Source organism: Liolophura sinensis, chromosome 7, assembly GCF_032854445.1.
Source record: "Liolophura sinensis isolate JHLJ2023 chromosome 7, CUHK_Ljap_v2, whole genome shotgun sequence".
Lineage (NCBI taxonomy): Eukaryota > Metazoa > Mollusca > Polyplacophora > Chitonida > Chitonidae > Liolophura > Liolophura sinensis.
The window spans coordinates 6,818,816-6,842,610 of record NC_088301.1 but is presented as its reverse complement, the minus strand read 5'-3'; the positions used below and the strand labels follow the sequence as shown (position 1 = coordinate 6,842,610).

Sequence of the window (23,795 nt, the reverse complement as noted above, 5' to 3'; positions counted from 1 at the left end):
CTTTTGTTTAATTATGTACGTGATAAGTATTTCATGCCATACTTAATAACTTTTTACTGATATTTCTGTATTGAGACTTAAAGGTGGAGAAAACCAGGTAGAGCCTGGGTGACACATACATGACACTTTTCCTGGCATAAAGCCACAGCTGAACCTGCGAGACCTGGATTTGAACACATGACCTGATAGAGCAAGGGCTGAGACACTTATATATACCACCTGGAGTAGACAACCTCCAGTGGGGAAATTATCAGCTCTTAATAGCTACACTGTATAAAATTGTTTTAGATCTAATTCTCTAATTATACAGATACACCACGGAGACTGAGTGTACGTGAAGTATCTACCTGTATCAGTTCCAGTACACAGTATACACGTATATCTGGCCATGCTACATGCAGTGTTACCCTCATCAAAATGCAATGAAAGGAGTAAACTGGGATAAAATGAGATAAAAAAAAATTATATATCTCTTCCAACATGCAAGCTTCATATATATAAATCTTTGAATTTGAATGAAGTCAAACGTAAGTCATTATGAACAATTAGAAAGACTCCAAATTCAATGTAAACCTCTTTTTCATACCTTTCAGTCTTAGTAAATCATCCAACTGAAATTCAGGCACTGAAAAACATAGAAAGAGTGAGTGAGTGCTTGAGGTTTAAAATCGTACTTAACAATTTTTCAGTCATAAGATGATGAAGGAATCCTTAGATAACATAGTAAGAAAACTACCACAAAAAACATCCCTTCATTTAACCCAAAATATTACAACAAAATCATTGAGTATTTTTGTCTTTAAGGTCCGGCAATCATGTTAACGGCTGGATGAGCTGTTATTAACAAAACAAACTTCTCGCATTGTTTTTCAAGTTTCCTTTAAACTCATCACAATGTGTAAAATTTATATTGTTTGAAACAATGAATCTTTGCACAGTATTATATAAAGAAAGATGAAAAACAACAAGATTAAAAACCACTGAATTCCTCTCAATGCCCATTAAGCTTTTATAGAACTGAAATGAACTGAACTTAAGGCTGTGCTAATTTAAGAAATTAAATCAAATGACGGTAAATTTTCAACCTTTCCAACCACTAATTAAAGCAGTTTTTTTCAGTGAAATTTTTATGCTTTCCCATATTATGAATGAATGATTATGGCTTTACGCCACATCGGCAATATTTCAGCCATATCGTGGCGACCCATATTATGAAAATGACGCTAAAATAATTTATTTGTGTCACTAAGATGCAAGCTTCATAAAACTGTGCAAACTATTTTTTACATCCAATAGCACCCTCAGAATGTTTCTAAATATTGGCTGCAGAGGCAGTTGAAAAGGGTTGCAGAATCAGGGTAAGTTTCTTATTCTTGTTGATTCTGGGAGTTCTACTGATCTTAGAAAGGTGATATGACGTTTTTCTGGGAGGCACATTTAAGCTTATATCTGATATCCTACTGAAAATGTGACAGCTTAAGTGCCAAAAGCATGTGACAGGTTCAGTGCCAAAAGCAATCCTTCATGACATTTTATATTTGCTTCCACAAATGCTCTCTTGGGGGTGAAATTTTAGGCCATTTACAGTAGTTAAAGGTTGATAAATCTTATCATTAATTCATCTTGTATGAGCCTTGATGATGTTCTCACCAATACTACTGTCAGTGGCGAGTTCCACACTCTGGAGGTCATGTTTGGCCAAATCTATGAGTTTCTCTGCCAGGAGTGTGACTTCCTCCATGGCAGTGGCCAAGTCTGTTGACGTCAAGTCAAAACTAGCACTGTCTTCACAGATCTTCTCCTGTAAAAATAAACCCAAACCTTGCAACTACAGCTAGCAATATTTAAATGGTACTGCTTCGTAGAATTTTAGGTTAACATTGATTTATATGATTGGTGGCTTACGGCGTACTCCAGAAAATTTCACTTATACGACAGTGGTCAGTATTATGGTGGGAGGAAACCGAACCAAGCCCAGGGGGAAACCCACGACCAGGTTAACACTGTATCACTCATCAACAACGTCCAGAATATTAAATACACTGACGCACACTGTATGAAATACCGATATCTGAAAAAAATTTGCCTTACCAAATTGTGTGCCTCATCAAAAATGACAATATTTCCTTGGAGTTCCACGCCATGAGCTTTCCTTGACTACAAGAAATACAAAGTTTTATGATTGCTATGGTAACAGTATTGGCTCATATTTTAAACAAAAATGCTACAGCATGAAGAATATTAAAAGCGAGAATAAGAGAATGATAGTTGGCAAATAGTCACGAGTAAACGATAAAATTTGGATAAAATTTGTTAATTTACTTCTGTTATGGTGTTATTCTACCATTTGTTACTGTTCATGTATATGCTAGTAGCAACTTATACACCCTCTTGTACCCCATCAGGTCACAATGAATGACAATGATTTAACATACAGCATGTTTTTAAATTTTTTACAACATTTCACCTACGCAGTTCCAGCATACTTAAAGAATGATCTGAGGTTTTCAAAAACGTGGTGTTGTCCAGTCAGGATACCGTCAATCAGTGCCTTAGGCCATGTTAATGTATTTCAGTCATATACTTGCACAGTCAAAATTATTTCATGATTTAATTATTACTTTATCTTCAAAATTATTGTAATTATTTTTTCTATACTGTAAAAAACATATAAATCACGAGAAGAACAAACCTTGGGGTCAAGCAGATAATTGTACGGCATAAAAATGATGTCTGCGTCTGACTTGAGTTCACGCGCCATGTAATACGGACAGCATCTGTGAATAGCAAAAAAGCGCAATGATTTACCATTAATAACACTTGTGCGAATTATGCATGGAAGAAATAACATGTACCATCAGTCAACCGTACCACGTGTACCACCAGTCTATGATCGCACCATAATGCTGGCCCACCTTATATTCTGATATACATATTCAGTCTTCCATCTTGAATTTATTTATTTACTTGATTAGCGTTTTATGACAGTACCCAAGAATATTTCACCTACATGTATATGACAGCAGCCAGCATTATGGTGGGAAGAAACTGGGCAGAGCCTGGGGAAACCCATGACCATTCGCAGGTTGCTGTCAGACCTTCCTGCGCCCATGTGTGGCCGGTGAGGAAGCCAGCATGAGCTAGACATACTCAAAAACATTTCATTTGAATGACGGTGGGCAGCATTTTGATGGGGGAAAATGTGGGTAAAGCTCGGGGGAAGCCCACAACCATCCACAGGTTTCTGGCAGACCTTCCCACGTACATGGCGTGAGCTTTCCACAGATAATGTGTATACCAGATGAATTGGTAAACGCCAAGGTAAATTCTTACACTCTACAAATCTGATAAAATAGCCAGAGAGACAAAAAGCTGATCTAGATAAGTGATTGCATAAAAAGCTTTAGCCCTACAAGAAAGACTTGTAGAAATCCGTGTTTACAGGAGAACAGAATGAAGTCAATCTGAATTTGTGTCCACAAAACAGGAAACTGGTAAAATGATCAGAAGAACCCAATACCTTTCTTGTTCTCCTACATGTAGGTAGGCATGTGCATAAAAATTGTAGCCCTACATGAAAACAGGAAAATGGTAAAATCACCAGAGGAACCCAATACCTTTCTTGTTCTCCTACATGTAGGTAGGCATGTGCATAAAAATTGTAGCCCTACATGAAAACAGGAAAATGGTAAAATCACCAGAGGAACCCAATACCTTTCTTGTTCTCATACATGTAGGTAGGCATGTACATAAAAATTGTACATGAAAACAGGAAAATGGTAAAATCACCAGAGGAACTCAATACCTTTCTTGTTCTCATACATGTAGGTAGGCATGTACATAAAATTGTAGCCCTACATGAAAACAGGAAAATGGTAAAATCACCAGAGGAACCCAATACCTTTCTTGTTCTCCTACATGTAGGTAGGCATGTACATAAAAATTGTAGCCCTACATGAAAACAGGAAAATGGTAAAATCACCAGAGGAACCCAATACCTTTCTTGTTCTCCTACATGTAGGTAGGCATGTACATAAAATTGTAGCCCTACATGAAAACAGGAAAATGGTAAAATCACCAGAAGAACCCAATACCTTTCTTGTTCTCCTACATGTAGGTAGGCATGTGCATAAAAAATTGTAGCCCTACATGAAAACAGGAAAATGGTAAAATCACCAGAGGAACCCAATACCTTTCTTGTTCTCCTACATGTAGGTAGGCATGTACATAAAAATTGTAGCCCTACATGAAACTTTTCTTGCTTACAAAAATGGTAAATCTGGCAATGTCCATAAATTTCATAAGCAATAAAGTCACAGACACCGTGTATACAAAAATTGTTGCCCTGTAAGAAAATTTAATTTCCAGAAACCACAGGAAACGAACTGAAGTTTATATAACTGATATAATTTGCATTGAAATTCTATCAATTAAAATCATTAAAAACATTCACAAAGACTATAAAAACAAAACCAATAAAACAGTTCTGCCTTCTATCAGTAGGTCCTTTGTAGATGTACACAGGCGAAAAGATATATACAACAAAAAAAAAAAAAAAAAAAAAAACACAAACAAAACACTGTATGTTTGACATCCATGTATGATTGGCATTATACAGGAAAAAAAGCTAACCTGGCATCTGAGAATTTACACACCATATCCTGAAGTAGTGAGCAAAACAAAAAGCCTTCAATCCATGTGTGATAGCCCAATATACAAGAGTTAAGAAAAAAATCCGAGGATGTGCAAATACACACCATACCCTAGACTAGGAAGCCAAAAAAAACCTGGATAATTTAAGTGGTTGTGAATTGCTTTCAGCTTCAGAATCACTTATTGACTGCTGAAAGAATAGAATACTTATAAACAACAAAAAAAGTAAACAAACAAAAAGCTGATAATTGCAACTGCACAACTATTGCATGAGTTATGAAAGTGAGCAATGCTATTTTATTTAAATCTAATGCTGCAAAATATCACTCAGCTCTTTAGGTGGAGATGAGAAATATATTTTTGTATTTATTTGATTGTTGCGTAACACCATCCACTCAAGAATTTTTCACTTACAAGACAGTTATCTGAATGCATGGAGGAAACTGAAGTGACCAGAGTAAAACCACAAACCTTTGGCAAGGTAGTGACAAACTTTTACACATGTGACAAAGATATGCAAAGAACTGCGAGGGATGGAAAGTGGCAAGCGATCTTCACTGAATATTTTTAGAATGTGCAAACATTAAGATATTAACATTAAATCTACAAAATTTCCTATCCATGGCTGGGTTCAACCCCTGCCCCTGGGTCCTACCAACTGAAAGCCAAGCACCTCTAACCACCAGACAACAGAGGATACAAATGCACACATGAAACCAAGGACCTTTCTCACACTTGAACCTGCAAAGCATTAAATTTTATGTTAAAGAGAACATAATAAAGTCAGGCACTAAAGCTGAATTAATTAATGAAGTAGTATTCTAGTGATGTTCTAAAAATATTTTCAAAACTTCTACACTGCTTATCAACAAAATAAATAGCAAACAATTGTCAGCACCTAGCCACTCATTTGGTGACGCCATTTGCCATGTTATAGCTATCCAGAGTGGCATCACAAAACCTAGGAACTCTCCAATACCACTGATATTAAACAATGTGACAATGATAAAATACAAACATACAAGTTGTCCTGCTTGTCCTCCTCATGCATTGGTGTAAGCATTTGGCCAGCTGGCTGCACCGACTTCAGGGAATTTACCGAACACAGCAGGACCTTCTGGTTCATAACAGACCCTTTCATTCAGATTTTGGGAAGACAGTTTCGTGATAAATCTGATTTAACTAAGGACAAATAATGTGAAGTCAAAATATTTTTCCTCAAGCAAATGACTCTTGAGAGGCGAGTTTTCTTGCCAGCTCACCCTGACAAGTTACTGCAGTATCCTGCCCAACACGTATCCATTGTGACACAGGCAGCCATTCTCAGTTCCCCACTCATAAATGTGTTTCAAAATTCATCAGTTTAACACTTGAACTAACCGCAAAATTAAATTTACTGCATCAATATCTGTCTATCCACTATAAGAAAACACACAGACAATCGAGAGGTAACAGAGTTTTTCATGTGACAGCCAATTATCACGATGCTTTCAGCGCTAATGATTGGCCAAATTCATAAGGGCTTCTCCAGCATGGTTACTCAGAGTGAATTGTCCATCAGTGCCATGTCTCAAATACGGAACTTCATCTTCTCGGCTTTCAAAACTTCATAGAATTTTTTACATATTTTTCTGTGAAACTGTGTTCTATATCATTTTTTCTATGTACATATAGTGGCAGTCTTTGTGTTCACTTTAAAAAAATTTTCAACTTTTCAGGTTCTTGAACAGTATGTAATCTTCCAAAGGTACAAACATCACTGCTGCCCACACATGAAGTCTCAGCTTCTTCTTGTGGATATTGTCTATTGAAGAAGACATGGTCCACCTTCAGGACAGACAAAATGACAGACAGCAGGACGGACGAATAAGGCAACCACATACCGAAACTCAAATATATCCATCCATGTTGAGCAGATCGAAGTATCATGTAAAATCAGTGCACCAAGGACAGACAAACAAGAAGATGGGCAAGAGTGAAAAACAATCAATCTCAAGCAAAGTGTCACACCAAGAAAAGCACATGTCAAATTTATGACTAATCAATCAAGTTTAAATAGAGATATCATGCAGAAAATAAACTTGTGACGTACATGTACATTTAGGTTTAACTGCAGAGATCTCCACCACTGCTGGCGCTTTACATTTAGGTGTAACCACAGAGATCTCCACCACTGCTGGCGCTTCACATATAGGTGTAACCACAGAGATCTCCACCACTGCTGGCGCTTCACATTTAGGTGTAACTGCAGAGATCTCCACCACTGCTGGTGCTTCACATTCAGGTGTAACCGTAGAGATCTCCACCATTGCTGGCGCTTCACATTAAGGTATAACTGTAGAGACCTCCACCATTGCTGGCGCTTCACATTTAGGTGTAACCACAGAGATCTCCACCACTGCTGGCGCTTCACATTTAGGTGTAACCACAGAGATCTCCACCACTGCTGGCACTTCACATATAGGTGTAACCACAGAGATCTCCACCACTGCTGGCACTTCACATTCAGGTGTAACCATAGAGATCTCCACCATTGCTGGCGCTTCACATTAAGGTATAACTGTAGAGACCTCCACCATTGCTGGCACTTCACATTCAGGTGTAACCATAGAGATCTCCACCATTGCTGGTGCTTCACATTTAGGTGTAACCGTAGAGATCTCCACCATTGCTGGCATTTCACATTCAGGTGTAACCGTAGAGATCTCCACCACTGCTGGTGCTTCACATTTAGGTATAACTGTAGAGATCTCCACCATTGCTGGCGCTTCACATTTAGGTGTAATCGTAGAGATCTCCACCATTGCTGGCGCTTCACATTTAGGTGTAACCGTAGAGATCTCCACCATTGCTAGTGCTTCACATTTAGGTGTAACCGTAGAGATCTCCACCATTGCTGGGGCTTCACATTTAGGTGTAACCGTAGAGATCTCCACCATTGCTGGCGCTTCACATTTAGGTGTAACCATAGAGATTTCCACCACTGCTGGGGCTTCACATTTAGGTGTAACCATACAGACCTCTAGAACTGCTGGCGCTTCGGCATATTCATGATACTTCATTTATTGTGCTGCTCTGCACATCTGGAACCTTAATACCGTGTATCTCCTGTGAAACTGCACACCTACACAAATGTATTTGCAATCAGTCCTGCATCAACTCACCTTTTTCTCTAGCAGCTTATGTAGCTGAGGTGGTTAGCGTGCCAGCATGGCGCAATAACCCATGATCCTCTCATGAATGCAGTCTTCTGGTTTCCTCTCGCCAAAATGCTGGCCGCATCTTATTAGTGAAATATTCTTCAGTATGACATAAAACACCAATTAAATAAATAAATAAATATATGACAATGGCTAGCATAATATGAGGAGAGGAAACCCACGACCATCCGCAGGCTGCTGGAAGGTTTTGTTTTAAGGTGGGGCAATGGCATTTGAGGTTTCTAAGGAATAAAGATGAGGCTGCAGAAATTATAGCGTGTTTATTTGTGCGAGTCTGTCGCAGGAGACACACGAAACGTTCCAGAGGTGCGAGGGAGAACTCGGGCACTAATCTTGGATAAGTGAATGAAGTATTGGCTCCGGCAATTGCCATGGATAAGTAAATGAAGTGTTTTATGGCTCTTGCAGGTGCCATGGATAAGTAAATGAAGTGTTGTATGGCTCCTGCAATTGCCATGGACAAATAAATGAAGTGTTTTATGGCTCTTGCAGGTGCCATGGATAAGTAAATGAGGTGTTGTATGGCTTTGGCAAGTGCCATATGGATAAGTAAATGAAGTGTATGGCTCTGGCAAGTGCCATGGATAAGTGAATGAAATGTTGTATGGCTCCGGCAGGTGCCATGGATAAGTAAATGAAGTGTTGTATGGCTTCGGAAAGAGACATGGATAAGTAAATGAGGTGTTGTATGGCTCTGGCAAGAGCCATGAATAAGAAAATGAAGTGTTGTATGGCTTTGGCAAGTGCCATGGATAAAAAAATGCAGTGTTGTATGGCTCCAGCAAGTGCCATGGATAAGTAAATGAAGTGTTGTATGGCTCTGCCAAGTGCCATGGAAAGTAAATGAAGTGTTGTATGGCTTCGGAAAGAGCCATGGATAAGTAAATGAAGTGTTGTATGGCTCTGCCAAGTGCCATGGATAAGTAAATGAAGTGTTGTATGGCTCCTGCAATTGCCATGGACAAGTAAATGAAGTGTTTTATGGCTCTTGCAGGTGCCATGGATAAGTAAATGAGGTGTTGTATGGCTCTGGCAAGTGCCACATGGATAAGTAAATGAAGTGTATGGCTCTGGCAAGTGCCATGGATAAGTGAATGAAATGTTGTATGGCTCCAGCAAGTGCCATGGATAAGTAAATGAAGTGTTGTATGGCTCTGCCAAGTGCCATGGAAAGTAAATGAAGTGTTGTATGGCTTCGGAAAGAGCCATGGATAAGTAAATGAAGTGTTGTATGGCTCTGCCAAGTGCCATGGATAAGTAAATGAAGTGTTGTATGGCTCCTGCAATTGCCATGGACAAGTAAATGAAGTGTTTTATGGCTCTTGCAGGTGCCATGGATAAGTAAATGAGGTGTTGTATGGCTTTGGCAAGTGCCACATGGATAAGTAAATGAAGTGTATGGCTCTGGCAAGTGCCATGGATAAGTGAATGAAATGTTGTATGGCTCCGGCAGGTGCCATGGATAAGTAAATGAAGTGTTGTATGGCTTCGGAAAGAGCCATGGATAAGTAAATGAAGTGTTGTATGGCTTCGGAAAGAGCCATGGATAAGTAAATGAAGTGTTGTATGGCCTCGGAAAGAGCCATGGATAAGTAAATGAAGTGTTGTATGGCTCTGCCAAGTGCCGTTGATAAGTAAATGAAGTATTGTGTGGCTCTGGCAAGTGCCATGGATAAGTAAACGAAGTGTTGTATGGCTCCGGCAAGAGCCATGGATAAGAAAATACAGTGTTGTATGGCTTTGACAAGAGCCATATGGGTAAGTAAATGAAGTGTTGTATGGCTCTGGCGGAATGAGAGAAGGTGAAGAAGATATGTAGGTTTAGTATAGGTGTAAGATCACTGTCGCAGTATTTATTTATTCATTTATTTGATTGGTGTTTTACGTCGTACTCAAGAATTTTCACTTATACAGCGGCGGTCAGCATTATGGTGGGAGGAAACCGGGCAGAGCCCAGGGGATAACCCACAACGATCTGCATGTCGCTGGCAGACCCACTGTCTCAGAAATTAATCAGTGGATTGTTCTGTAGTGAACAGTAGGCCAACCCAGAAATAGCTGCAGTTTGCAACATACATATATAACATGGTGAAAGTGCATCCATCACCACTGTAAATGCGTTTAGTGCAGTGTTGGGTTAGCACTGTTATTAAAACAGGTCTTTTGTATGGGACACATGCGGCATTGGCAGACAAATCAGTACCATACTCTACTGGCTTCCTATCTCATAGCTATGATTTATTCCTAGTCAAAAAACAGGAGATGTTTTCCGGTTCAGCTGTCAGCTCTGTTGACAGGATTACTGGACTGGAGTTGTCCTGACTGTTATATTAGAGTTAGGTTCTGAGCACTGAGACAGGATAATCAGTGATAAAGGTCTGTGGGTGTCAGGATAAGAGGAGGAAGGTTGTCAGGGTGTCTGGCAGCCCAGGGGTAGAAGACAGGCCTGGAGGGACACTTTGACCCAGACACGGCCACATTCAGCTGATACTGTCCTTACTTAAGCACTCTGTACATCATGCCTGACCCTGGCACCAGTCTCATGCAGCTTTTGGATAACCATGTACTTCATCTGAAAGTATTTCACCTAAAGTTTTTCAGGTGACAGCTTTTGATTTTGATTGATTCATCCACCATAAAGGGAAACTTAATAAGTCTGATTAATTTCTCATCAGAAAAACTTAAGCATTGGAATCAAAAGTATCATTTTATGATCTTTATGTGCTTTTGAAAACGCATTTTTACATGACAAACTTTAGGTAAAATATAGCATGTTTCAGAGATATTACTAGTGCTGAAAGCTAAAAATTATATTTCTCTGCATATTTATTTGGAAAGCCAAGATATGGATGTTTTGTTTATTAAATAAACTGACAGTGTGTATTAGCTCAAAAAAGCTGACCAAATGTCCCAAAAATTAGAAGAAATAGGGTACAGTCCTTACCACAAATAGCTATTGCAATTCTTCAACATTTTGCCCATTCCTAAAGTTTAAAGTACTACAGGACTCTGAAACTATGATATTTGACGTTTTTTCCAGAGAGAATTTCATACATATAACATATACGTTAGCCTATAATCTTATCCAAGCTTTATCTTGCCAGGGTTAAATTTGCTTCGCTTTCCCCTCCAGCAGCTTTGGTCAGGTGACCAAAGAGTGTGCTGATGATTGGTTCAGAGCAGCTATGACATCACTGCGGAACTATGAATATGTCTGGTTACATGACCTATCAAAATTGAGGCCCAGTTAAATCCTCTTCGCTAGAAACCTTACTCGTAAGGGTTTGAATCTAAATAACTGTATACAAGATAATTACAAAATAAGTTAGGAATGGTAGCAAGGCTACCAAATAACTGGCCTGTATGAAACACATGAATGCAAACCTTCAGCTCAATGCATAAAGGAGTGAAATCGTGAATTCGGTAACTTACGGTAATTAATGTGCACACAGAGCATCAGTGATGCCCCTATGCATCATTATGCTTTATATGCATGTAAAACTTCATGTCAATACATACAATACTTTTTTAAGATACCAGCCCTAACATTTTGTTTAACAGTGTTTCTAATGCACAATACACTTCAGGAATTCAGAAATTTTTGGTATTTAATATGTACCTACCCAATCAATGACTGAATATTCCTCTCGTGCTATTCTACTCTACATGCGTGCAAACCCAGAGTTCAATACATGTCATACTCTTTCAGACCCCATCCCTACTATTTTCTTTAACACTGATTCCAACCCATAATACACCAACTCAGGAATACAGTAATTTATGAAACATTAATATGTACACCTGGAATCAATGACGGCATAATCCTCCCCCTGCTATTTTGCTCTAAATGTGTGCCAACCCTGAGCTCAATACATGCAGTACTTTTGAGATACCACCAAACACTGTTTAACATTGTTTCTCTATTGTTGGATGCTGACCTTGACTTTCAGGGTATGACATTTAATACAGGCGAGCTAAAAATGAATACTGGTATGCCAAATTATCATCATGCCCAGACCTTTCCTTTAGAGACATAATAGTACACATGCACTAGTCCAGCATGCATGAACTAGAATTTGAAGGTCTAAAATACCTCTTTTCAACCCCAACAATTCAGAAAAAAAACCCTTAAAGGACTGAAATGTTTGTTTAATTGGAAGGTTATTTCATTCAATATCAAATGTATTTTGTGTACTTTGTGACCTTTTTCTTTGCTTAATGAGATGGAAACAAATATTGGCATTTTATGGTGGGTGGTTAGGACTACCCTAATTCTTCAACCTTTGCAACCAATATTTGAAACATTCTGATAGAACTGTGGGTTATGGAGAAATTCAACAAGGTCCATACAACTCATTCTTTCATACAGACAAAAACGATGAAAAACTTAGCCATAATATTGTTAGTTCAAACATGAAATGATCTTATTTCTTATACACGTACATAAAGTGTCTGGAATGTGGCTCTCTGATGATGACCTTTCAGCAAAGTGAAGGTAGATGGAATGTGGCTCTCTGACTTGACCTTTCAGCAAAGTGAAGGTAGATTTGATGGAATGTGGCTCTCTGACTTGACCTTTCAGCAAAGTGAAGGTAGATTTGATGGAATGTGGCTCTCTGACTTGACCTTTCAGCAAAGTGAAGGTAGATTTGATGGAATGTGGCTCTCTGACTTGACCTTTCAGCAAAGTGAAGGTAGATTTGATAGAATGTGGCTCTCTGACCTGACCTTTCAGCAAAGTGAAGGTAGATTTGATAGAATGTGACTCTCTGACTTGACCTTTCAGTTGTACAAATGAATAGCGTTTTTACACCTTGTATGGAGGTAACTATGAAAATAAAATAATCACACTGTCATTAAAATTAAGCATTCATATGCTTAGATGATAAAGATGTAGATCAAGTTTCAGGGAAATCAGTAAAGTACTTTAGCAAAAGTTGCATGGACAAAATTAGCATATATGACTATCCAGTACTGGATAGAGATATTTATGAAATATTGTAAATTGTCCTGAATGGGGATAGGTATAAAAATACTCCACCTGAAATGTGTGAACTACTGTCAATGACTGACTACTGGTAATCCTCTACTCCCCGCAGAGCGTGTACGACCTACGACGGTTCTCGCAAGGTATTCTAGAATATAGCCGCTCAAAATGCCTCTCAAATTATGGAGGAAGCATGGTAATTACATTATTGTCATTAAACTTAAAAGAAAAGATGACAAAATATATAACCAAAGTCATTTCAGAAGAAGGTTCGTACTGACCTAAATGGACGTAGGCATTTTTCTATTACGTGCTTGGTAATTCTATAAATGCTCTATTAATGTGGAATTCCTTCAAGGACATGTGGTTTGGAGAAACCGGAAACAGCGTCATCCATACCCTACTCTCTTCATTATTGCGAGACCTTTGCGGAGTAACGCCAGACATATTCCATTATCATTGAAAATTTTGAACGTAAATCAGAATTGTCTCGCAATCAGAAGGAAAACAGCTGATTTAACACTACTTCTACATGGCAAAATGGTGGACTTGGAACTGGTGATGTCACAAAGACACAGACGCCTTCTGGGTGGTAGAAATATCTTGCCCTTGATTGTTAAAAGTGAGAGCATGACGGCCCGTTTGATTTTCCTTCGCGGGCGATTTTGCTTACTCTGGTTATCCTACATCACAGAAATAAAAAGTGATGTTTTTTTTAACTTTATATGTGGCATTTTATCGATACATACATGATATACATTTGGTCCAGTGTTGTCTTATAACAAGTGATGTCTTACTCCGCATAAAATACAACAGCTCAAAATACTAATCTCTTACAACAGAAACTAACATGCTGAAAATATAAATGACACAAAATCCAGGCATGAGAGACAAAAACTGCGATTTATTACGAAAAAGGCACTTTTCTTAACTATGCTAAACATCAATTAATCATCGGAGAGCTGCTTCTTGAATTGATCGAAATCGCCTAGATGGCGCCAGAGAGAAAAACAATCTCTGTTATTGGCAACAATGCCTTTGGTGAACCTTGGAAACTCAGGTTGGTGGGGAAAGGCGGGGAGAGGGGGGGGGGGAGGGGAGAGCCTTGTGCTGCTGGATGAACAGATAAAATGGGAGATATGAGCACTAAAGCTCTGCAGGGATGTAAAAGTCTCCTAATGTGACATCAATAATTCAACATTGTGTAAATGAAGCTGTAATGGAGCAAGTCTTTGACATATGAAGTCAAGCTTTGATTATTTTATTGCATAGAAACATATTTGTGTATATCTCCCAAAATTCCTCATGAATTATTCCTCATCCTTCTTACAAAAGAATCCAACTGTTAGGCTGGGCAATGGTCAGCTAATTCACACGGTAGTGCAACTGAAACGTCATGGTGGTGGGCATTTTTACTCGCCATTACCTTTGGTCTAAATTATTTACTGATAACTCTGTTTGACTTAAAATTTGTCTTGATATCTCATCAGAACTCATCGGAAGAATCTATGTCTATGGCACAGTGTCTTGATATCGTATTCTCCACAGAACAGCGGTGTCTGAACTGCGAACTGGCATCCTAGCCTGTACAAGAGTCAGATGAACTGATAAATGTACATCTGTATGATGTAGTGCTGGCAGATTATTTTGAGGCCATATTGAAATCTCTCTTAATTTCAGAAGCATATGTACAGGTATGTATCTATCACATAGCTATGCCACGCAATTGTGAGTGCCTTATCTTGTATCACACATCTATGTCACACAGCTGCAAGTAACTCATCTCATATCAAACATCTACAAATAATTTATCTCATATCACACATCTATATCAAACAGCTGCAAGTAACTTGTCTTGTATCACACAACTGTCACAGCTGGAGGTAACCTTGTATCACACATTCAGGACACAGCTGCAAGTAACTTATGTCATATCACATCTCCACTTATCTTATCTTGTATCACACATCTATGTTGAACAGATAACTTATCTCGTATCACGCATGTACATCACATAGCTGCAGGTAACTTATCTGGTATCACACATCTATGTCACACAGCTGCACATAACTTATCTCATGTCACACATCTATGTCACACAGCTGTACATAACTTATCTTGTGTCACACATCCAAGTCAGACTTTATAATGATTACAGTGACTATATTGTACATGCATTGTGTGGAGTGTGTCCAATGAGTCACCTTGATCCAGTCCCATATCATTCCCAATGTTTAACAGCCACATGAGTAACATTTCACAGGTACAAAAAAGAACATCTATATTGGTGCTACCTAATGCCATTTTTCATGCACAAATTACTTCCTCTTAATGTAATGGTATTGTGTTGATGCAAATAAATGAATATTTGCAAAGATGCTGTATCCCAAACCCGAAATTGATCTACTGGATGCTTGCTTCAGTAACAACTTCCTGTATGCAGAGGAAGAAAATAATATAAATCTTGTGCATGTATATAGATGTGTATGTGGCATTGTGGTAAACTGAGAAGTGTTTGTGGCATTGTGGTAAACTGAGAAGTGTTTGTGGCATTGTGGTAAACTGAGAAGTGTTTGTGGCATTGTGGTAAACTGAAATGTGTATGTGGCATTGAGGTAAATTGAGATGTGTACATGGCATTCTGGTAAACTGACATGTGTATGTGGCATTGTTGTGAACAGAGATGTGTACGTGGCATTATGGTAAACTGAAATGTGTACATGGCATTGTGGTAAACTGACATGTGTACGTGGCATTGTGGTAAACTGAGATGTGCACATGGCATTGTGATAAACTGAGATGTGCACATGGCATTGTGATAAACTGAGATGTGTACATGGCATTGTGGTAAACTGAGATGTGCACCTGGCATTGTGGTAAAATGAGATGAGTATGTGGCATTGTGGTAAACTGAGATGTGTACATGGCATTGTGGTAAATTGAGATGTGTATGTGGCATTGTGGTAAACTGAGATGTGCACATGGCATTGTGATAAATTGAGATGTGTACATGGCATTGTGGTAAACTGAGATGTGCACATGGCATTGTGATAAATTGAGATGTGTACATGGCATTGTGGTAAACTGAGATGTTCTCTGGCTTCTGGCTTAACTGGGATGCAATTTATGCTCGTCTAACATTCTAAAACCTCCACTTCCCACAACAACAAAAAAGAAACAAGGATGGCTATTTTTCCTTGTTTCCACAGCAATGCTTAAGTACAATTTATGATGCTGTTGATCAGCCGGGAGAGGATATGGTGAGCCATCAGGCAACATAGCTACAGGCAGTCGCTGTGATACATACCCTTAACTACCGAGTACAGTTATCCCAACGTCCCTGTAATGACCCACCTGAAAGCCTTGTACTCCTTCACCACTGGATGGAGGATCCGGGTTATTCGCATACATCACTGATGAATAATTAATTCAGTGTGCACTGGTATTAAGGTTCACAATTAATACATGTGGTGAGGAAAACAGCAAGAATGAGATAAGATTCACTTTAGTCAATGTTTAGGCAATGCTAAAAAAAATGTTCGTTGGAGGTAACCCAACAAAAAGTGATCCTACTCATAAAATTTTCAATTGGGCTTCTTATGGAATTTCTTTTTTTTCTTCTATATTTTTCTCTCAATTACTGTTACTGTAAAGACTGACAATTTCTTTAATACCCTAGTCTTCTTCGTCAGTCAGACTACACCTTTCTGGCCCTATAACCTCAGTACAGCAGGGCAGGCCATGTCGGTACTCTTGTACAATTTCAAGGGGACTTCAGATGACCGAAAGGGTAAAACTGGTCAATTTTCAACCATGTATGCCTTCAAACAGAGCAGAAATAAGGCCTTGCCTCTTTTGTATTATATATTTGTATCTGGTCTATTTTCATAGCTACCGTAGCTACTGAAGAAGAACTGTAGAACTGGATTATAGAACCAGGCTGCCGCAGTATAATGCTATCTGCGGACCTCAGGCCCAATGTTCTATGTACATGTATATTGCCAATGATTCTGTCTTCATTCCACCATGATGTGTCTGGTCCAGTACTTCATCCTTGTTTTCATCCTCATCCGGTGATGAATCGATGGCTATTTGGTTTACTGTAGCACACACGAACATTTCATCAATGTTAGTCAATTACCAGTCAATTATCTGATTTAATGCAGTACATATTTCATCACCGTTACATATAATCATAATGTACTTGTGATTTATATGCTTTCTGTCTAGTTTCTGAAGAAAAGCTCACAATCTCCATTTTATTCTTTATCACTCGTCTTCTGATATAAAGCAATTACTAGCAGCCATTTACTGGTGAGTTAGTGCCTGGCTTGTATCCTGAACATGACTCTGAGATCAGGGGTGTGCGTACCTGTTCTGTTACTTACTTGTTTGTTTCTCATGCATGCATGTATGTTTAACATCATACTTAACAATATTTCAGTTGTGACGACGAGTCATTCGATGAGAGTGTGTACATCTATTGTCTTCTTGTGGCAGAGCAATTCCATGTCCCCACTGAAATATCATGCCAAAGACACCAGACTTGACACCCCACCCAGTCATATTATACAGATACCAGGCCAACCAGTCCTGCTTCCTTACTCTAAGCGCTGAGTGCCAAGTGACGCAGCACTAAGTACCATTTTTACCAAAAACTCTGATATCACCCAACCCAGTTTTTTCTCATGACTGTTTGAACATGCCTACTATGCCAAGTAGGATAATTATTAATTGATAATTACTGTAAATTACCAAAAATTTCACCAAAATATTACATTTCTAGAGGAAAATGAACGTTTTAAAATATTACTTTTGATCCTAAAACATTTTTCTAGTACAATATGATCCTACTCTCCAAACAATCATCACACCACCTTTGTAACATCAATAACACTGTCAAAATCAGTCAAAATATGCAAAAATTTTAGGGTCTAGTACCATCTACATGTATCTGAATTCCAATAAAAAAAAAAAAAAATAAAAAAAATGAAGGCATTTTGAAAAGTCAATCCCATGTGTATTTAAATTATTTCATATTTTAGATGTGAACCAAACATAAGAAAAGCACAACTAATCGATAGTTGCCTAGTTTCTAGTGGTCAGACAATCTGCTATTCTCACTTCTTCAGTCTGCATGCATGTCCCAATGGCAGGCAAATGTGACTGAGCTGATACTTCTAAAAGCTCATCATTGGCTGATATTACTGGGTCTTCCAGAGCTTGCCAGAAGAAATGGAGGGCAAAATACAGGACTTTTTTTCTCTCTCATAAATACATGTATAACATATGGAATATACTTAGGAAAGCCTATTTTTTTCCATGTATTTTTTCCATAGCACATGTACATGATAATCATAGGAATCATTACCTAAACATCAGAGGGGCCTCTGTGGCTCAGTCGGTTAGCGCGCTAGCGCAGCGTAATGACCCAGGAGCCTCTCACCAATGCGGTCGTTCAGAGCTCATGCTGGCCAGCTCATGCTGGCTTCCTCTTTGGCAGTATGTGGGAAGGTCTGTCAGCAACCTGCAGATGGTCGTGGGTTTTCCCCGGGCTGTGCCCGATTTCCACCCACCATAATGCTGGCCGCCGTCGTATAAGTGAAATATTCTTGAGTACGGCGTAAATCACCAATCAAAAAAAAAAACAAAAAAAAAACACCTAAACATCAGAGGTATTTTGACCATAAAAGGCATATGTACATGTACCCAAATTCCTTTCCATATTCTTTCCAATATGGAAGAGCAACTTTCAGTGCAAATTTATGCACATTTTTAAGTTGATTTGGAAACAAAACTACATTGGTAGGAATGGCCAATTTCAGGGTTTCACAAAAAGCGTAATGTTTTTAGTCTACATAGGATAACACCTTCAAAATATGCTTGAATAAACACCTTGCAAACATGCAAAAAGGTTGAAGAATTACAGTATGTCATGTTATCCTGGCTCTGAACACACAAGATAACTGATAATATGAACTTAAAATGCTTTTGTTTTTCTCGAAAATATATTTATTGACAGTTTCATGATTTTCTCTTCAATTTCAATATATGAGCAAGGCATCCAATCAGAATATCGGAAACCATTAAATATTGGAAACCATTAAATATGCAAATCATGTATGTTCAACCTCAATCTGAGTTACATCATATAAAAAGAGCCTGCATGCACAGAAAATTTTATAAAAATCAATCACTATTTGGTGCAGTTATTATACAGAAACCAACATCCAATAACGATCAGAAAATTCATTACATACATACATGCAAAATTTTATACATATGGATCGGGCTAGTTTCGAACAGGACCCAAGATTCCGCATACATTTCCTCTGGGTAGTTTTCAAGACATGGGCACATATGAATTCAGGATCTATGGAACCACAGAAAAAGTGATTCCTACATATACATGTTTACCACTCATTATTAAGTGGGGGTCACACAAATAGGTCACGCAGGACATGGTGGAAATCCAGTATTACTTAATGCAGAAGTTCATAGAATATGTGCAATCCCGTCTGTGTGATTTGCTGGTCAATACAATGTGACAGAAACCAGGGACCTGAGCAAAATCTACGGATATGAGAAGACTAACGGTGTTGTCTGTGTTCCCTTATAACCACATGTGTAGGCTGGCAACCTGATTACCATACAAACTGCCAGCTGTCTGCTGACATCTCCCAGACAGTCTGGCTACAACATTCAGTAGCTGTGTGGGCCATTATAAAGGCTCCCTCCCAGCCTGCCCCCGAGTTATATGTAATTATTATGGACATCATCATATCACCTGATTTAGTTACATGCACATGGGAACATACACCTACATTTTATAAGCACTTCCAGATACCAACATTAAGACTACACTGTAGATCCTTATTTGAAATACTGTTGTAAACATATTTTCACATGACTATTACTTTCGTATGTACATTTTATCAAGAAAGAGTGTCATCTACATAAGCTGTTAATGCAGCAATTACATGACCTTGCTGACGGTCAAGGTCAAAAGCCTGTTATTCGCATCACAAGGTATGACACATTAACTGTTGTGTTAGTCCGTTGAATTGCCTCCCTCAACAGTTCGCATAGCCTTGGTGGCATAACACAGTCAATAAGTCAATGCAATAAGTCGACAAAGCAAACAGCCAACCATAAACTTCATGTAATACTAAATAGGACCTCAAATGTCTCAAGAGAAAGGTTGACTGATGCCCCAGGGAGCAGAACAGGCAAGGAAATGTGAAACCTCCTTGTCCAACATGTCCAAGGCTTGGATTCAACCAACAACCTATGGGTCGGGCAGGCTAAGGACAAGCTTCTTGACCAAGAAACCACTACTCATACAAAAGATCACCATGGTCACCGCTTGCATAATACATACCCGAACAAAGTTGACATTTTAGTCTGAGTCATTTCAGTGATATATTTGATATGTAGATATACAAGATTTCATCATCCTTGGAATTCATTTAGTGGAGTTTGCTTTGTCTTGATTTGAAGTGATGTTCACTGGTCCCAGTGAAGAAAATCTCTACATTACACAAAATCTACCACTGTAAGGCACGTGTGACTGACTGGAATCAAGGAGCCATCTTAGACTTAAAGGAGGAGAAAACATAAAAATGACGCCAAAATCAGATGAAAGGGCATGAAAACTTATTTTCAAATATGGTCTTTGATATTTTTTTTGGATTTTTTCTTTCAGGAGAAAAGAGTATTCAACATATTTTTGTACGTGGGTATTTGTGACCTCTTGCTTCTATATATATATCGTCTTTGTATAATAATGTTCTAAATAAGGATGTGATGCACTTTTTTACAAATTTAATTCAATTTAAATCTGTTGTTTATATCTAAAAACATGCATTTAACCTGAATTGTGATAATATTTATGAACACATTAAAAATATAAATATTATCAAAATCTAGGTTGAAAACACTCGTTAGATGAGAAGATCATATTCTAGTGAAAATCTATTCATAAAACATCTGTTACATCCTCATTAATACCATAATAAAATAAAAACAGTTCACCTGACTTTCATCAGAATTTTTTTTTTGTTTTCTTCATCTATAAATCAAATTTTCACATCACTTTGAACACTTTATACTCCTGGTGTAACAAGGTCAAAATATTGCTTGACAATGTAAATTCTGGATAAGTTGTTGTACAATAAAGTTCAGCTAAAATGACAAAAAGGGGCACAACAAACTTAATAATTAAAATTGTAAAGTCTAAGATCGTTTCATGATACTGGAGCAAAACCCAATTTAGAAAATTGTAGGTATGTTTTGGCCATTGTAGAATATTGTGGCACTTTGCTTTGAACTATAAACTTACTTGTTCTTTTCTCCGAACTTCATCAAGTCTTCAATATCAGCTACAGCACCAACCGCTTGCCTCATATCACCATTCTTCTTTAATTCTTTGAAGAAATAACAAAAACATTTCAATTAATGTAGTCATCAAGTCGCATGTAAGTATATAAAATATATTTTACATGCTCGGCAACTAAAAGTGTGAGGGATTATAAAATTCCTGCTCATATATACATACCTGTACCAGTCACCAATTTGGCAATGCCAAGCAGGGTTTATTTATTTACTAATATTTATTTGACTGGTGTTTTATGACGTGCTCAAGGATATTTCACTTAGATGACGGTGGCCAGCATTCTGGTGAGAGCCCTCTCACCAGAATGGGGGGGGGGGGGACCCATAACCATCCACAAATTGTTGAAGATCTTCCCATATGCGGACAGACAGGAAGCCAGCAAGAACTGGACTTGAACTCACCGCGACTGCCACTAGTGAGAGGCTCCCACTACACAGGACTGTCACTGGTTCAGTAATCAGTTTTAACTGTTAAATGAGCAAATATATGACATTCTGTTTATTTTTCTGATCACGATGGTTGTTTTACCGCCCTACCTTATTTACTTTTGCCATGGTACATTTGCATGTAATTGTCACCTCTTCATTGGAATCATCGAACCCCGCTGGTCACAGACCAATAGTCTGGCGAAAATGACACTTTAGCTATAAAATAAGCCTTATTATCCTTATAAGATCACAATTTTTCCCACCTGTAAGTTTTACCATAACATAAATAATGCTTTGCAAAACAAGGCCCATTGGGCATAAGAATCTAACTAACAGATCTAACTTTAGTGCATCCTTACCAAGACAATATTAATTGACTTACCATCTAAGTGGTTGTAATAGTGGCACGTTCGTGCATTGACTTTGTGCCGGCACATGTGAACCTGAAACGCAATTAAAACAGTAAATGTAGAGCTATAGATGATTGTCACAGAGAAATATACACCTTCCAAAAAAACAAATAACACTCACAATACGTGCACTTGATTGTGGCTTAACATATAGGGCTTAACAAGCGTCTTGTCATAACAGTATGATATACATATATATCATGGGCTGCCTGCAAGTACAATGGCGAGGCAGCATATTTTTCTATCACATGAGGAGGTGCTATTGTGAAGTGGGACCTTTAGTTACTGCAATGTAAAAAATGGATTGTAGCGCAATTTCCACAATGTCATATGAGTGTATGAGTTTGTAACTGTAACGTTCTGCCTTCAATGTAAAGTCCTGATGATGAGCCAGAAAAGGAACGTTTGAAATCAATACAATACATCCTGTCAGGCATTTGATAGTTCTCACATTAATTATGCTTATTTTTTACTTACATGGCGTGACCAGCATTGTGGTGCGAGAAAACCAAGTGTCTGGGAGAAACCCTTGACCATCTGCAACTTGCTGGCTAGCCATTAATTATATCTTCTACCAAATAATAGGACATGATTCAATTTTAAAAAAATTAAGTGAATGCAATCTCATGACAGCAGTCTGTTGAGTCATGGATGACTACCCTCAGGATTGAACCCATGCTCATTGTGGTCTGAATAACACAATGCTAGCCAGCATGAGTCAGCTAGAGATAATACACACATCACCGATTCCAAATGATTACAATCAGTGAACCAAACACCTTTCCTTATACCATTCCAATAGCCAACAACCTATAAGCAGGGAGCTGATAAACAGCTATAGTATGAGTCATCGCTTGTTTGCTGAAGTCTCCACATTATTACAGCAACCAACCTACATCAATAATGTAACCCCAGGTATGTTCCCTCTACCCGGCCAAGGCTATCATTTCTAAACCCAGCCTTCCTGACGCCGACTTTAGGCAGAATAAATGCTGTGTCTACTTAACATACCCTTCCTCTTTAACGCAAGATCCCCATATTCTTTGAGGCCAAAGACTTACGCATCTTTAATTATGTATTATAGGCAAGATAAATTGAGATTGATCTTCTATTATTAAGAAAGATTAAAGCCTATGACTATTTACATAGCAAAAGATGTAGAACCTACATTTCTGATTTCAGCCTGCTAAGTCTAAATTGATCAAAATGTCCATGGTGATCGACACTCAATATTGTCAGACAAATCCTATCATAGTTAAACACTTTACATCACGCTAGCACACAGAATAAACACGAAGCTAGTTTTGGCTGAACTGCTGAATTAAAACTACTTGGTTATTATGGTCGTAGGTGTCAATTTCCTCTTCCAAGGTAATTGACCCAGAAGCCTCTCACCAATGCGGTCGTTGTGAGTTCAAGTCCTGTTCATGCTGGCTTCGTCTGTACGTGGGAAGGTCTGGCAGCAACCTGCGGATGGTCCTGGGTTTCCCCTAGGCTCTGCACGGTTTCCTCCCACCATAATGCTGGCCGCCGTAGTATAAGTGAATATTCTTCAGTACGGCACAAAATAAAAAAAAATAAAAAAATCTTCCAAGGTATATTTGCTTATCTATTTATTTCATTGCAATACTCAAGAACATTCACTTTCATGACAGTGGCCAGCCTGTGATGGGAGGGAACTGGGCTCTGAGAAACCCACGA

General features: G+C 38.4%; 1 protein-coding gene across 1 annotated transcript in view; it reads right to left on the bottom strand.

Moving 5' to 3' along the window:
* LOC135471408 (regulator of telomere elongation helicase 1-like) overlaps nt 1–23,795 on the bottom strand; it is a 63,916-nt gene that overhangs the window by 24,126 nt on the left and 15,995 nt on the right. The window contains 6 exon segments of the mRNA XM_064750638.1: nt 587–625; nt 1,651–1,801; nt 2,092–2,157; nt 2,693–2,777; nt 21,203–21,287; nt 22,067–22,127. Coding sequence (XP_064606708.1) covers nt 587–625; nt 1,651–1,801; nt 2,092–2,157; nt 2,693–2,777; nt 21,203–21,287; nt 22,067–22,127 — 487 coding nt within the window.